We start from the raw sequence: 15741 nt of genomic DNA on the forward strand, positions 1-15741 counted from the left end.
CATAGATTTTTGTCATGGTTTTCACTGACTTGTGACACGGTGCATTGTCTTGGTGAAGCAGCATTTCCTTTTTCTTCAAATGCGGCCGTTTTTCGACGATTTCGTCCTTCAAACGGTCCAATAACGCTATGTAATAGTAGCTGCTGATGGTCCTTCCTTTTTCAAGGTAGTCAATGAAAATTATTCCATGCGCATCGCAAAAACAGACGCCATAACTTTGCCAGCCAACTGTTGCGTTTTCCCACTCTTTGGAGCGGGTTCATCGAGTGATGTCCACTCGGATGACTGTCGATTGGACTTCGGAGTAAAATGATGGAGCCATGTTTCATCTATTGTCACATATCGACGCAAAAACTCGGGTTTGTTACGCTTGATCATCTTCAAACACTGCTCCAAATTTTGGTCAAAAGTAAGCTCGCGCGGCACCCACTTTGCACAGCGCTTTCTCAAAACCAAATATTCGTGAATGATATGATGTACACGTTTAATTGATATCTTTAGAGTGTCTGCTATTTCATTCAATTTCAATTTACGGGTATTCCAAATCATTTTGTGGATTTTTTAAATGTTTTCGTCGGTAACAACATCTTTTGGGCATTCACTGCGTTCACCGCCTTCGGTGCTCATTTCTCCACGTCTAAATTTAACATACCAATTCTTGAAGATTAATTTTCCTGGGGCAGTGTCCGGACTCGGCAAAACAGCTAAAATTCAGAGACAAGTTTTTGCTTCAACTGTATTTTTTTCCTTCAAAAAGCAATATTTTATCAATCTGCTAAATCTGCTATCAAGCTGTCAAATTTATGCACGCATATTTTGAGGGTTAGGGCTAGCTAAAAAACATATGGATTTAATTCTAGTCGCGCCATCTATGTGTCACGCTAGACAAGGTAATTTTGTCAAAAAAATGTGTTTTAGTATGGTAGGCAGGGGACTTTTCAATTGACCTGTTACATATTAAGGTATTACATCTGGCAAATACAGCCCATGAAAAATCATCAACAATGTTGCCATTTATGGTAATTATGACGCCTAATTCACTTTACATTATCGTGCAAATCTATTAATAAAAAACATAAATGACCAAAAAATTAAAGGTTTAAAATATCAAATTACCGGATAGAACCACAAGTACCTCTGTCTCTGTGATTTAAGAAAAAAATACGGAGAAAATATACATAAATAAGACTCTTCTTTACAAATAATAATGTACTACTAGTCTAAACATTTGTATGTTATATTACGTTACGTTGTATGGTCTTAGTTAATATATATATATATATATATATATATATATATATATATATATATATATATATATATATATATATAGATCTATATCTATATATATATATATATATAGATCTATATATATATATATATATATATATATATATATATATATATATATATATATATATAGATATATATATATATATATATATATATATATATATATATATATATATATAGATCTATATCGATCTATATCTATATATATATATATATATATATATATATAGATCTATATCTACATATATATATATATATATATATATATATATATATATATATATAAGTTTATAGTTAAATATTATTATTTATAGTTTATACGTAAAATAGAAAATACTCCATACAGTTTGTATTCTGACATCATGTTATTGATTTCCGCACATTTGTGGATATATAACGGTCATTATTATTCAGTTCCAAGCACGATTTGCTTTTACTGTCTTTACCGGCTCGAGAAACGTCTCAATCCGGACGCCGGAGCCGTGAATTCATTAAATCAAGACACAAGCTCGAGCTGTCAGAACGCGGTGACACCAATCCGAACAGAGACGTACGGCCGTTCACTCCACCTTAAATAAACGCGTTAATGATTTATTCCGCGCGTAACTTTACGCTTCAAAGACAAAAGAACGATACCGTTATCATTCGTTCCAATGCCAACTCGATAATGATGAATTAAAAGTGAAACGGACACCGGTGCGATTTTTCGCCCGATATGCCGGTCGTAAGTTGACGGTCGTACCCCGCATGTAGTACCAGTATAGTAAAGGTTAGGGATGCCAAAGAAGTACCTATATATGGATCTTTTTTACATTTTTGCCGTTAAATCCATGATTTTGTTAGCCGATATTTTTCGATATGTTTTCCAAAAAATTAAATTTAATTCTTGAATATTTGAAAAACCTCTTTTAATTATCTTTAATCAACCTTTGAAATTGATATTTAATTTTGTAGGTTTTGGTACTTAGATATGTTAAAAATATCACTATTTTTTAAAATGTTTTTAACGAATATCCATGTTTTTTTGTGCCGATATATCATTTTGTTTATTTTTTCATATAAGTATCGTTATATCTTCTGAAAAAAAAAGTTTATTTAAAGTTTTTTAAGATATCGATACATCGGAATATCGATATTTTTCTCCACAGCCAACATGCATAATATAGTACCTATACATATATATAATAGGCGAAGTATGTATAGGCGAAGATTTAGTGGAAATTTTAGCCCCCTTTCATTTCTTCTCCAATTAAATCTGTTAAGGAAAAGAGGTGAAGAGGATTATGCCAATGACAGTATTTTCTTTCTAATTTGATTGATATATACATTTATATCGTCCTTCGTGTTAAGTCCTAAGGAATGTTAGAATTAGTTTGTTTAACATCAGTTTATTATGTATTACAATGCTTGGCTCTAGGATTCTTGAACAAAAACTAGTTTTTTGCCCAAGAACTATATTAGTTTGTTCAAGAAAAGAACCAAACATTTCATGCCATTTTAATCGCTCATATTATATAAGAATATTAACAAAATTTTAAAGTTCACAAAAAGCTTCATTTTCTTATTACCCTTAGTTGTTCAACAATATGTCCAAGGGACAAGCAGTATTTCTTATCATGTTTATGATTTAAAATAATATCTGCACCTGACATATATACTAGTCGTTTCCGACTAACCTACAATTTGTCTTTATGATAACTTAAATCTAGGTATATAACTAGGAGGACCCATCGGCCCTATCTCAGTCTCTGGTGAAATAATATTTATACATGTTACTACACAACACTACCCAAGATCAGATGGTTTGATTCTTTTGAGTCTGTGTCCTCCTCTGGTGTTATCCGAAAGTTGCAATACTTCAATATACTCATGAGAATGGAGTCTTTCCCCATGCCCCCTTGTAATTCTCTTGATTTCTTGACTGACTGTGGCCATCTGAAGGCCTCGATGTAGGTAGTCAATCCTGTAGTATTTAGGTGCGCCCACAATACTTCTTGGGACTTCTCAAAAATTTGTATTTTGTTACTCTTTGCAGAACATCTCCATAATTGAACTCCATATGTCCATAGTGCAAATACTGAAATTTGTATATATAATTGTAATTTATTATTGTACTAATAATTGTCATTTTCTTCCAATTAGCCAATACATTTTTTTATATTTCAATTCAATGTTATATGTATTTAGTGTAGTGTTGTGGCTATATGGAATGATAGTATTATTTAATGTTATTGGTGCTTGTACGGTCTGATTGTAGGTGATATGTGCATGCACATATTTTGCTTTCGTTAATTTTTATTTTCCAAGCTTGTGTCCAATGATACGTGAACATGATGTGAATAAAAATTAATTAACAGCCTAAAAATTACTCTGCAGTTACCTCTTGCACCCCGTAACAGAAATATATTTTAGTTATCTAACTTTAACGGCTTTCATTACATTTTAAATCGTCCTTCCTAACTTGGAGCATTCAAGTTCCACGGCCTCCAATAAGTGGGAGCCAGATGGTCTCAACTTTTTCCTACTTCCAAATATAAAGCGCCTTCAATATCAACAAAATCCGTTATTTCTTTCATGCTTTTCAAAATATCGGGGTATATTTGCTATTTTCAATTACTTTTGTTGTTAGAGCATTCTCGTTATCCTTTTTAGGCGTTGTTTCCGGTGTTTTGTTTCTAGAAAAGTTAATAACAGCTTCTTTCTTCCTCTCGATCTTGTTTCTAATACTCTTATCTTACTAGAGAAACCCACTTTCCCAACTTTAATGGGCACTTTCTTTTCATCGTTTTTCTTTAGACTCTACATAACTAGCCTGGTTTAAAACTTTACTCTAATGCTCTCAAAACAATTTACTGATCAGAACAATTAAAACACTATTAAATTAATATAAAGTAATATGAAAAAAGCGGTCACAGTATGCTGATTATTTATTCTCTACTCGAAACCAGCATGGGTTGGGCAGTATATCGAAAATAAATAAAATCAAATTAAGACAAGACACACTACACGTTATATATGCCATACATAACATATTGTACTGTCATACGAGCTTAAAATAACATTAATTATTCTGCTCTTGACCTCAAGTAATACCTCCCCTGCCCCTCTTCCTGCGACTTTCTAGCGCGAAACAGTGACACAACACGCGGTCGCTCACTACAGTACGGATTTTGCACCGTGTGAATAATTACGGTTGGCGTAATAGTTATTTTTTTCATTTCGTATTATTTCGTCGCGATGTATTGTGAGCTATAATGTAATAAAAAACTCAGTGTTCCCATTCATTTTAAACAAGTATACATACTTCAAAACCTGTACATTTTTTTATTGCTCTTTGGACTGGAGGCAAAGTCACTCAATAGCAATATATTTGCATATATTTAATTGAAAGTAGTTTTATTAAATAATAGTTTTAGTATTAAAAGTGTTGGATTGAGAATTATTTTTGGTTTAACTATATATTTCTATAACAATCAGTATTCAAAATTAAAATAAACATCAGTTTGTATTGCTTTCATAACAAATACGTTTAAATAACAAATACCTTAAAATATTACCAATACCCTTAAAATATAAAACAATACTAGGATTTATGCGACATATTTAAATAAATATTTCGTATTATCTAATATTTGATTCGAGTTTTTAAATGTATATAACAGGTCAATTGAAAAGTCCCCGGCCTACCATAGTAAAAAAATTTTTTTGCCAAAATTAGTTTTTTTTCACTCAACATAATTCCCTTCAAGCGTGACACTGATTATAGCGACCCTCCAACTTTTCGGTACCATTTTTGTAGGACGATTTGTCCTTTGCTTCAAAAAAATCAGGCCTCAGTTTCGGCGATCACCTCTTCATTCCACGAAAATTTCTTCCCAACGAGCATTCTTTTGAGATCTGAGAATAGGAAAAAGTCGCTGGTGGTCAGATCTGGAGAATACGGTGGATGAAGGAGCAATTAGAACCCCAATCCATGGACTTTTGCGATCGTTTTCATTGACTTGTGACACGGTGCATTGTCTTGGTTGAGCAGCAGTTTATTTTTCTTCAAATTCGGCCGTTTTTTCGGCGATTTCGTCTTTCAAAAAGTCCAATAACGCTATGTAATAGTCGCTATTGATCATTCCTTTTTCAAGGTAGACAATGAAAATTATTCCTAGCGCATCCCAAAATACAGACGCCATAAACTTGCCAGCCGATTGTTTCGTTTTCCCACGCTTTGGAGCGGGTTCGTCGTGTTCAGGCTACTCGGATGACTATTGATTGGACGTCAGAGTGAAATGATGAAGCCATGTTTCATCCAATGTCACATGTCGATGCAAAAACTTGGGTTACTACGCTTGATCATATTCAAACACTACTTCGAATCATCAACTCGTCGCTGTTTTTCGTCAAAAGTGAGCTCGTGCGTCACCCACTTTGCACAGAGCTTTCTCATACTCAAATATGCGTGAATAATATGATGTACACGTTCAGTTGATATCTTTAGAGTGTGTGCTTTTTCATTCAATTTCAATTTATGGTCATTCAAAATCATTTTGTGGAATGTTTTAATGTTTTCGTCGTTAATAACTTCTTTCGGGCATCCACTGCGTTTTTTTATCCATTTTTTCCACAATAATGTTACACAATTGTTAATACAATCATCTAAAGTTATAAAATATTCTTCAACTTATTTTTTAATTAATGGGAATATATATCCGCCCTCGTTTTTCTTTATCAGTAAGTGAGCATTTATTTTGAAAGAATGGAAAATTGCTTTTATTTAGGCAATCACTATCGAAATAATGTTCTATATTTACATGAATTGATACAATGATATGAGATGCTACTTCGATAGGACATACGGTTTTGCTCGAAATAAGTAACAATCACAAGGAGCAATGTCCGGTTAATATTGCTGAGGTTAGACGACGTCAACATTTTCCTATAGGTACGTTCATATTGGAATACACAGAAAATGGTTGTTATTTTAATTTTATATTTAAACTCATCTGTTAAAATCGATAGCTATCTATATGTGGCGGTTTCATTCGATAGGAACATTCTGTTATGTATTTTCGTGTAGTTTATTTAAGCTTTCCGTTAAATTTTTTGTTTTCGATGGGTAAATTCACTATAATGCTTTTAAAATCAGTCACTGGGACTTTTCTCGCTCATCTTAATTTATTTTTGTTCTTATCTATAGTATGAAATTTGACAACATATTTTTTAGACAAATAAACTAATTATAATTCTCCTATTTCCTAACTGTTACTTTAGGACTTCTAAGTTAAGTTAAGAGAGTATACTAAAACAAAACAAAAATATATTTTTATTTTACATGTTACTTTTATAATTTTATATTTATTTTAAGAAAAAAATCATAGATTATTATGCCATATTTATTCCTCTACTACTTACTCACTACGGCTTTTCTCACACATTTCATTCAACACTGACTTACTTGTCTTACCATATATTTCTGCAAGCCGTCCACAGTTACAGATGTCTTGAAATTAAATAAAGTTTCCATAAAAGTCGTTTATTTGATCGCGATCACTTTATACATTTTCTGCATTTTACAATTTTAACATAATTTAGTTGTGACGTTTTCGTTTGTTAGCCAGATACTTAATATATTTTACATTAGATACCCTTAATACAATCATAATTTATAACATTGTGTTATTACTATTTTTCTTTTGTACTTGCATAAATAAATAGACTAGTACGACTAGTGCAGAATGAATACATCAATATATATATTTCCCGAATTTGAATTAAATAAGAGTACTTAAGCTAAATTTAAGAATAAACACTTAAACTTCTTCAATGCTTCTTCAACCTTTTGATATCCTACGTATTTTCCAGTAGCTGTGTTGCTTCCACGTCACTATAATTTAGTAACCTTCTTTCTTGTTTTAGCGTGAAATCTTGAAGAATTTCGTAAATCCATTTGATTTCGAGGTCATCGTTCAGTTCTTGGCTACGTAGCGATAATCATCGGTAATTATTTGAAGAGCTTTTGTTTTAACATAATATGCGATTCTAAAATTTAACTATTACAAAAAAGTTATAAGAAAACAGCAATTAATAATCTACTGTTTCTTTCAAGTCTTAGTTCCATCGCCCAAAAGGTGAGGTTTTTAAATTACTGGCCGACTATCAACAAGTATATAAATGAATGTTTGGAGCATAACCTAAATTCATAAAATGAAGTGATAAAACGAAAATCATCCTAAATGTACCGTGTAATGGTACATTTTCGACGTAACAACGTGGGTATAGCTAGAAGCAATTATCTGATTGACCTCTAATTTGACAGACAATGGCTTAACTGAATAAACTCATTTTCTACCATAAAAAATCAATTTTGCTTACATTTTATTTTATATAAAAATAATAACGACCTCAAGGGCATAATATTCTTTAATGGGATAATAAAATTCAACAAATAATTTCTTATAACATATAATTAGTATATACAGTGTTATATTAGTTTATAACAAAGTGCTAAAGGTGAGATGATGAGAAATATTCTTTAAATGTTAAAAGAAGCTTTATTTTTATAGAATATTATATTTTAATTATTGTTCGATCAGTGATATACCATTTTAATTATTGCCATTTTAATTTAGCTAAATACTCTCAGAGAATAGCGCATATATTTTGATATCCGGCAGACAAAAGAATTCAGTTATTAAAATCATAATTTTTCAGGCCCTTTGTTCAGAAGTTTTCTAATTTCCTTTATATTTTTCTAGAGAGTTTTATTAAACGAAAATATTTTTACCTTTGGCCCAAATATTTATGATCAATTTTATCTTAAAAGTCTTAGAAGTCGGTGCCAAGCCCAAAAAATGCGAAAATAATATAACTTTATAACATATACAAAAAATTAAACTGCTAACAAAATAAATCTAAATTAATATAACTGTTTGGGTTCGGCACCGACTTCAAATTCATAGGTGAATTGAAAACTCCCCGGCCTGAGACCTAGATAGCTCTACTGGAATTAAATCCATATGTTTTTTAGTTAGCCCAAACCCTCAAAAAACCGTTTTAGATATTAGTTTGTGAATTATAGTATTTTGAGTGAAGGAACTTTTCTTATTGTGAAAAAAATGGATAAAAGGAATTTCGCGTGTTGACAAAATATTGCATTTTGAAGGGAAAAATCAACTATCAAGGATTGGTGGGCTAAGTTTATACGTGGTGAAATGAGCAGCGAGGACGGTGAACGCAGTGCACGCCCAAAAGAGGTTGTTACTGACGAAAACATTTAAAAAGTCCACAAAATGATTTTGAATGACCGTAAATTGAAGTTGTATGATATAGCAGACACTCTAAAGATATCAACTGAACGTGTACAACATATCATTCACGAATATTTGGGTATGAGAGAGCTCTGTGCAAATTGAGTGCCGTGAGAGCTCACTTTTTACCAAAAACAACGACGAGTTGATGATTCTGAGCAGTGTTTGAAGATGACCAAGCGTAATAAACCCTAGTGTTTCGTCGATATGTGACAATGGATGAAACATGGCTCCATCATTTCACTCCGAAGTCCAATCGACAGTCATCCGAGTGGACTGCACACGATGAAGCCGCTCCAAAGCGTGAGAAAACGCAACTGTCGGCTGGCAAGGTTATGGCGTCTGTATTTTAGGATGCGCATGGAATAATGTTCATTGACTACCTTGAAAAAGGAAGGACCATTAACATAGCGTTATTGGACCGTTTGAAGGACGAAATCGCCAAAAAACGACCACATTTGAAGAAAAAGAAAGTGCTGCTTCACCAAGCACCAATGCACCGTATCAAAAATCTATGAATTGAGCTTCGAATTGCTTCTTCATCCACGTATTCTCTAGATCTGGCCCCAGCGACTATTTCCTGTTCTTAGATCTCAAAAGAATGCTCGCTGGGAAGAAACTGAGGCCTATTTTGAAGTAAAGGACAAATCGTACTACAAAAATGGCATCGAAAAGTTAGAGGGTCGCTATAATCAGTGTATCACCCTTGAAGGGAATTATGTTGAATAAAAAAACCTAATTTTGCCAAAAAAATGTGTTTTACTATGGTAGGCCGGGGACTTTTCAATTGAACTGTTATAATATAAAATACGTGTAGTAGATAGCTTAAATATTTTTTTCATTGATTATTATGTATATATTTTATTTTAAAAATTTTTATTGTGTTAATTTTGATTATTTTTTAATTTTTAATGAGTTCCTTATTTATTTTTTGAAGTCGGTTCAATTTTTTTGTTAAAAATATTTTTTAATATTTATTTTAAGTAACATTCTAATCGTTCTTAAACGCTGGAACGGACCCGAAATAATATTTTGATCCGAGATAAAATAAAAACAAATCTGTCACCGTTCCCTTAGCACTCCCCAAAGCAGAGAATCACGCGAATGGTCATCATCGGTCGTTTGAGATCGTCGTTCACGAATTCACCAGTCATTCGCGCACTGTTTACATCGCGACTTCGTATCCGAAAGCGGCGGATCTCAAAAATTTTGCCGGCTAAATATTCGTCAGTATTAGAAACGTATCGGCGGCATACGGTTCTCGCGACTAGACCGGACGATCTGGGTCGATCGACTGGGACAACACACGCTCCGTGGAGGTGGAATGCGGTTAGGGTGCCCGTAGAATAGTGTTCGTTTCGGTTCTAGCTCCCGTCTCCCGCCTCTGGACACCGATGGATGAGGATTGTTTTGACATGATCGCGAAAATGGAGAATTTCGATCAGAGCTACGATCTCTTTTATAAATATTGGAGTAGGAGGATTATGGGGGTAAGTGATTCGGCTCTAGTGAAGAGTTTATACGTACCAGGTGGTTCAATCAGTTCGGGGGTATGAAAAATAACGTGAACTCTAAATATGATGAATAATATGGACGTTGAAATAATGTGTTCCTTGATTTAGCAGTTTTTTCTTTTATAATTTACTATTTTATTAGTTTCAATATAATCTATGAAAAAAACTCATATTGCATCTAAAGAAAGTGTTTGGTTTAGAACCTGAATAATATACTGTCTCTAAGATTCTTGTTTCAGTTCAGAGTTGTGGTATCAAGAGTAGCAATCTAGCAAATTAGCAAGAATAAACTATTTATTTTTATTCTAATTTGCTACGGTTTAAAATTACAAAATATTTATTCTACAATAAATACTTTGGGCTACACATTTATGTCACTGTTTCTAATATGCACGGAGCTTGACTCAATTAGATTAAATGGTTTTACTAAGCTAGGAGCTGGGCATGGTTCTTGATAATTGTATCGACATTTTCTACGCTCAGGTCCTTATGCAGACTGTCGTTACAAATGTACCATGGGGCATCAACAATACCTTGTAGTTTGTTTTGAAATCTTGATTGAATGTGATTTCAAATCTTGTTGGTAAAACAAAAGCGTATTATATATTGGGTTCTTCACAATTTTTGTGGGCTTCCACCTGAATTTAGCATCAAGAGTCATGCCAAGATATTTGACTGTATTTCTATATGGGACTAGTTGCTGATTTATATAGACCGGCTTGTGCTTGATTTCTTTGTTGGTGAAATCAATATGCACTGATTTATTTTAATTCATTTTGATGAATCATTTTTCGGTTACCCAAAACATAACTTAAAATATTTCTCAATCGATTGTCGATCTTCCAAATCCATATGATATATTTCTTCAATGATTTCTGGTGTTGGTGTAGTATTTTAACATCATTTATTGCAATCAAATCCAGTCAAAGCTTGTAGAACCACATTGACGGGATAAACCACTTTCCAATCTACTCATTTTGAAGTACATTTATGTAACAAATTTAACATGTCATTATGGATTTTCAGAGCTTTTAAAAATATCTTCACTACACATTATTCAATATCTTTCATTGTTAAAAATGCATTCATACATCCAGTTTTAATCAACATATAAAATTTGGGTTATGATAATTATAATCAAAGAATTATTAATTAAAATCACGTTAAATTTTACGATATTAATTATACAATTTTCCATCTTTAATTTTTCTGTAATAGTTATTCATTTAAAGAAAACATAACTAATATTTTGGCGTTTGTTTTTTCTCAAACTAACTTGTATTTGTCTAAGGCACTACCAAGCTCAATTTTGATTTACTCTTCAGTTAGATGAGACTATACAAGAATTAAAGTAATAATATTTCAATGCTTCAATATGATAAAACCAGTAATCCAATACTTTCAGTATATCATTAATGCAATTATCAAAAGTATGTATCTAAAGAAATGATTCATACATTCTGGATCTAGTAATGTATGAATTTTGTTAATATTATATCCTTATGGTTTAACTGATATGCTAGAAAGTCTATATGCAATCCAAGATGTGACTAAACTGCCATTTGTTTTTGTATGCAATATTTTTTAGACATTATCACCACTTGGCTATTATGCAGATCTGCTAAGAAAATGTGTCCACTTTATTCTTATTAACCAAATGATTTACGATTTAGAGACGCTTTCTTTTGTTTATCTTTTGTTGATGTATTTGTTTTTGAAGTTCGATAGACCAATTACATCACTAAAACATTGGTCCAGTATATATTAATTAAGTAATATTCTACCTTCTACCATAATTTTGGTAACACAACTTACAGTATTTCGAAACCGTGTAACATCCAAGCTATGGCTGCATCTTTTTGATAAAGTTGTATTCAAAGGAGGCCATGTTTGGTAAGTACGCCGAGCGTGAAAGAACTTCCCATTCAAATTGCTACATTGTAACCTTCACAACTTTTGCAGCGTCCACTTTGTAATAATACTTATGTGAAATGATCTTCAACATCAGTAAAAATATAAATATATCCTATTAAAATCACTTATTTATTATGCAAAATTAATATCTAATTAGTTAAACAAACTAAAATATTAAAGGATCAATCTCTACAATACCTTTTCTACTACCTATATACCAAACTCAAGGTAGTTGTAGTAGATCCAGCATCAGTAAATATAATCGCAGAAAACTCAAAAAGTCCATCTTAAATCGTCACAGTTATAAAGTAAACAATACAAACAACTTTATATTGCAATCTCTGTTGATTACCGGATGTGTGTTGTTTATTATTACCCAACATACATTCACTACAAGGTTTATTGATAAAATTTTTACGAAATTTTTAGAGAAACAACTACGTATATTAGAATAAGAATATAGCATAACGTAAAACAGCGTTAATTTTTATAGTGTAAAAATTTATTGTTTTTAAAATGTATTATTTATTGATTGTTTTACTAATCCATGTTTTATTCTATAACTAATAATGTATAGATAACGTTGTTGTCTTTTTCAATTCATCAGTGGTAAACCTTTAAGTAAGTAAAGAATTAATTAAGTTTGAATTCTATTTGGACGTGAATATTTAACTCAACAAACATTACATAACGCTCAACAAACCACTGTTGTCTTCAGATATGTTTTTACCCACAAAAATTCTGTGTAGTACATTTTAAGTATCTTAAACGAATAGTTGGAATGACGTAATATTTGAAGATGTATGATGTCTTCGAAGATGGTCAATAATTAGTAGCTGTCCATGGTTCTGATACTCTAGCTAGTTCCATCCTAAATATCACATAACATAATTTCCGTTACTCTATTCAAGGACAATATACTGACAATCAGAAAAAAACTTATTTTATCTATATTTTATCAACAATACTACTGTGTATCGAGTGCCTGATATACTATAACTATTGAAACATATAAAATAACACGAATTATATATTAAAACATTAAAGCTTAACTGTTTTTTTAAATAACATTGTATGTGTTTACTCCTAGCAGAGGTTTATTTTATTTAAAACTAGTTTTGCTAACCTTGTTTTTATGACTATAGAATGGTCGAAATCAACATTTCTATTAAAGAAATATTTTCTCTATAAATTATAAATCTGTTTATAACTTTTGGGGAGTGTCCGTTTTCTAACTAATATACTTGTAATTGTAAACTTTAATAGTGGTGTTAATTAGCTTTGGAGCAAAATTATTATAACTAAACAAAAGTTATTCTAAATCACGTACATAAACATATTTAACTAGAACGAAGACAAGGTGGATGAGGTTATAAAATTAATTATATTAAAACAAACTTGTTTTCTTTGTAAATAAATCAATAATTCAGTCAAATTTGCCTTGTAATATGAATAGTAAATTTTTATTAATATATATGATCCGGATGTATACACAGTTAAGAGTTATCTATTGCTGAAAATTCAAAGTATTAATGTAAGTTTAACTGTTGCCGGCTTGGTGGCGCAGTGGTAAAGGCGAAAGGACGGTCCACCTACTGTTGCGATAGTGGCGGGTTCGAATACTGCTGGGACATGGTTGTAAATGTATGTTGCATCAAATATCTTTGGGACAACTGTGTAATTATCAACTATAGTGAATCAACTACTTCCAGATATTTATTTTTGATGAGATGAAGATCAAAAATGAGAAAAATATTATGAGGGCATAGCTATATGAATGGCTAGATCATCGCCAAGCCAATATGTTTTACACGAAACAACTTTCGACATGGTATCACCATTTCGCTATCAAAACCTGTAGAAAATAATGGAAAATATTTTGGTAATGATTTTTCTGATAGAAAATTTCTTTAAATTATATACAATATCATATATACAAGCAGCGGTATTAAATATATGAAATCATGAATTACCAACAAATGAATATTTGTAATATAATTTAATAAATATAATTGATTTTAATTATCTGCTAGTGTTAATTATTGCAAATGGTGTCTAGTTTATCAGTCTAATTAGTTATCAATTTGTTATCTGTGATGCTACAGAAAATAATCTTTACTACTGTATTAAACCTCATTCAAATAACTGAAAATAGCAAAATGCAAATACAAACTCTCGCCTAAACTTGCAAAGTATCAAAGGCAGATTCACGATATACTGGCAATAAATTATTTCAATAACATAGTGTAAAATGTCAAAGAGCTAACTGCTTTAGTTAATGATTCACTGATGATTCAATTAAAATGTATCATCGTCCTTGATATTATGCACTAACCACATTAGCTCTTTGACTTTTAATATCAGTATATATATATATATATATATATATATATATATATATAACATATATATATATATATATATGTTATATTAAATATATTATATAATAGAAGATGAATATTCATTATAACCATAAAAATCACAGTGTACAAGTTTTTACATGTTACCATAAAAACAGCTTTTGTATCTGATAACGATATTTCAAATCAATTTCCTCGACTAAACTCCTTGGACATCATCAATAACATTTTTTTGCAATATCTATCTATCATGACTGTTACGTCACAATAGCAAATGGGCAGAGGAACATTTATTTATAATTGTAGAATTCAAGGTTATTAATGATCTTTTTTCGGTTACCTTCGACTTAACTGAACTAATGTCTGCTATTCTATGACCGGTCGCATTTTTTTTCGGTGTTCCTGGTTCAAAAACCTACTGTAGATTCTAATTAGCGCATAAATAGTACGATAATTTCAGTTAAGATTATTTTACGAAAATTAAACTACAGTATTTAATAGATTAAGGTTTTTTTCAGTTCAAAAAGAGAAAAATATATAAGATGTATATTAATTAAAATATCTTCCATCATCTTGGACAGCATTTTCTCTCTTTTCGGTCTAAAGCCTATAGAACAAGTACAAATAGCTGTCAACAAGATTTACAAATGGACTAGAGATTGGGAAATACAGCTTAATAGCTCCAAATCTGTTCATGTTAATTTTGCGTTAGGGCGAATGGACAAAACATAATCGTGTCACTTGACGGATGCCCGATCCTCGGCAGAATCACCCAGATATCTCGAAATATATATTAATGGTAGATTAAACTGGAAACATCATGTTAGACAAAAAGCATAGCAAATTAGATTCAAGGACAAGCAACTGTACTGGTTAGTCCGAAGATACTCTCAACTTTTGGTCCCTATTTGGACCTATGGGGTGCAAATATGGGGTTGAACTAAAACATCAAACCGACTAGTAATCCAACGCACCCAAAACAAAGTTCTACGAATTATTACCAAAGCTTATAGCTACGGGGTGCAAATATGGGATTGCACTAAAACATCAAACCAACTAGTTATCCAACGCACTTAAAACAAAGTTCTACGAATAATTACCAATGCTTATCGCTACGTGACCTTTTAGCTAGAGTTTTACTAGTTTAGTTACACTAGTTTAGAGCATAAGTGTATTTTTAACTTTAGCTTAAGTAGAATAGTTTTATTCTAATTTGGGAAATACATACTGATGTATTAATCCCATGTACGCCTTGCTTGTATATAAATGCAAGTAGTTACAACAGAAGAGTAGTAATAAATTAATTTATGAAGCAAGATTCTTCTAAGCATACCGAATGTAATATGCAATTAACAAAAAAAA

General features: G+C 31.5%; 2 protein-coding genes across 27 annotated transcripts in view; one reads left to right on the forward strand and one right to left on the reverse strand.

Annotated features, from left to right (window-relative positions):
- by (focal adhesion protein tensin) overlaps nucleotides 1-15741 on the forward strand; it is a 449419-nt gene that overhangs the window by 308321 nt on the left and 125357 nt on the right. For 5 of the 26 annotated variants that reach the window (XM_076414765.1, XM_076414770.1, XM_076414775.1 and 2 more), the window contains exon 1: nucleotides 9740-10081. The exons of the other annotated variants lie outside the window; for them this stretch is intronic. In XM_076414765.1, the coding sequence (XP_076270880.1) occupies nucleotides 9986-10081 (96 nt within the window). In that variant the 5' untranslated portion in view covers nucleotides 9740-9985. Of the gene's footprint in view, nucleotides 1-9739; nucleotides 10082-15741 lie in introns of those variants that run through there. 26 annotated transcript variants of the gene reach the window in all.
- LOC143202863 (uncharacterized) lies at nucleotides 3008-3898 on the reverse strand. The gene is made up of 2 exons (XM_076414783.1): nucleotides 3733-3898; nucleotides 3008-3370 (listed from the first exon to the last, which is right to left on the reverse strand). Exons 1-2 carry the CDS (start codon nucleotides 3761-3763, stop codon nucleotides 3069-3071), a joined length of 333 nt encoding a protein of 110 aa, XP_076270898.1. The 5' UTR covers nucleotides 3764-3898; the 3' UTR covers nucleotides 3008-3068.

The sequence above is a fragment of the Rhynchophorus ferrugineus genome, unplaced genomic scaffold (genome assembly GCF_030347505.1).
Source record: "Rhynchophorus ferrugineus isolate W39M unplaced genomic scaffold, kcgeb_rfMv2 rfM9, whole genome shotgun sequence".
In the NCBI taxonomy this organism is placed as follows: Eukaryota; Metazoa; Arthropoda; class Insecta; order Coleoptera; family Curculionidae; genus Rhynchophorus; species Rhynchophorus ferrugineus.

Bases quoted from the DNA above. Each gene is read 5' to 3' on its own strand.
- LOC143202863 (XM_076414783.1), bottom strand. From the start codon at position 3,763: ATGCTCCAAGTTAGGAAGGACGATTTAAAAT. The intron at 3,371-3,732 runs GTAATGAAAGCC...TACAAATTTCAG, and splicing joins TAGGAAGGACGATTTAAAAT to TATTTGCACTATGGACATAT.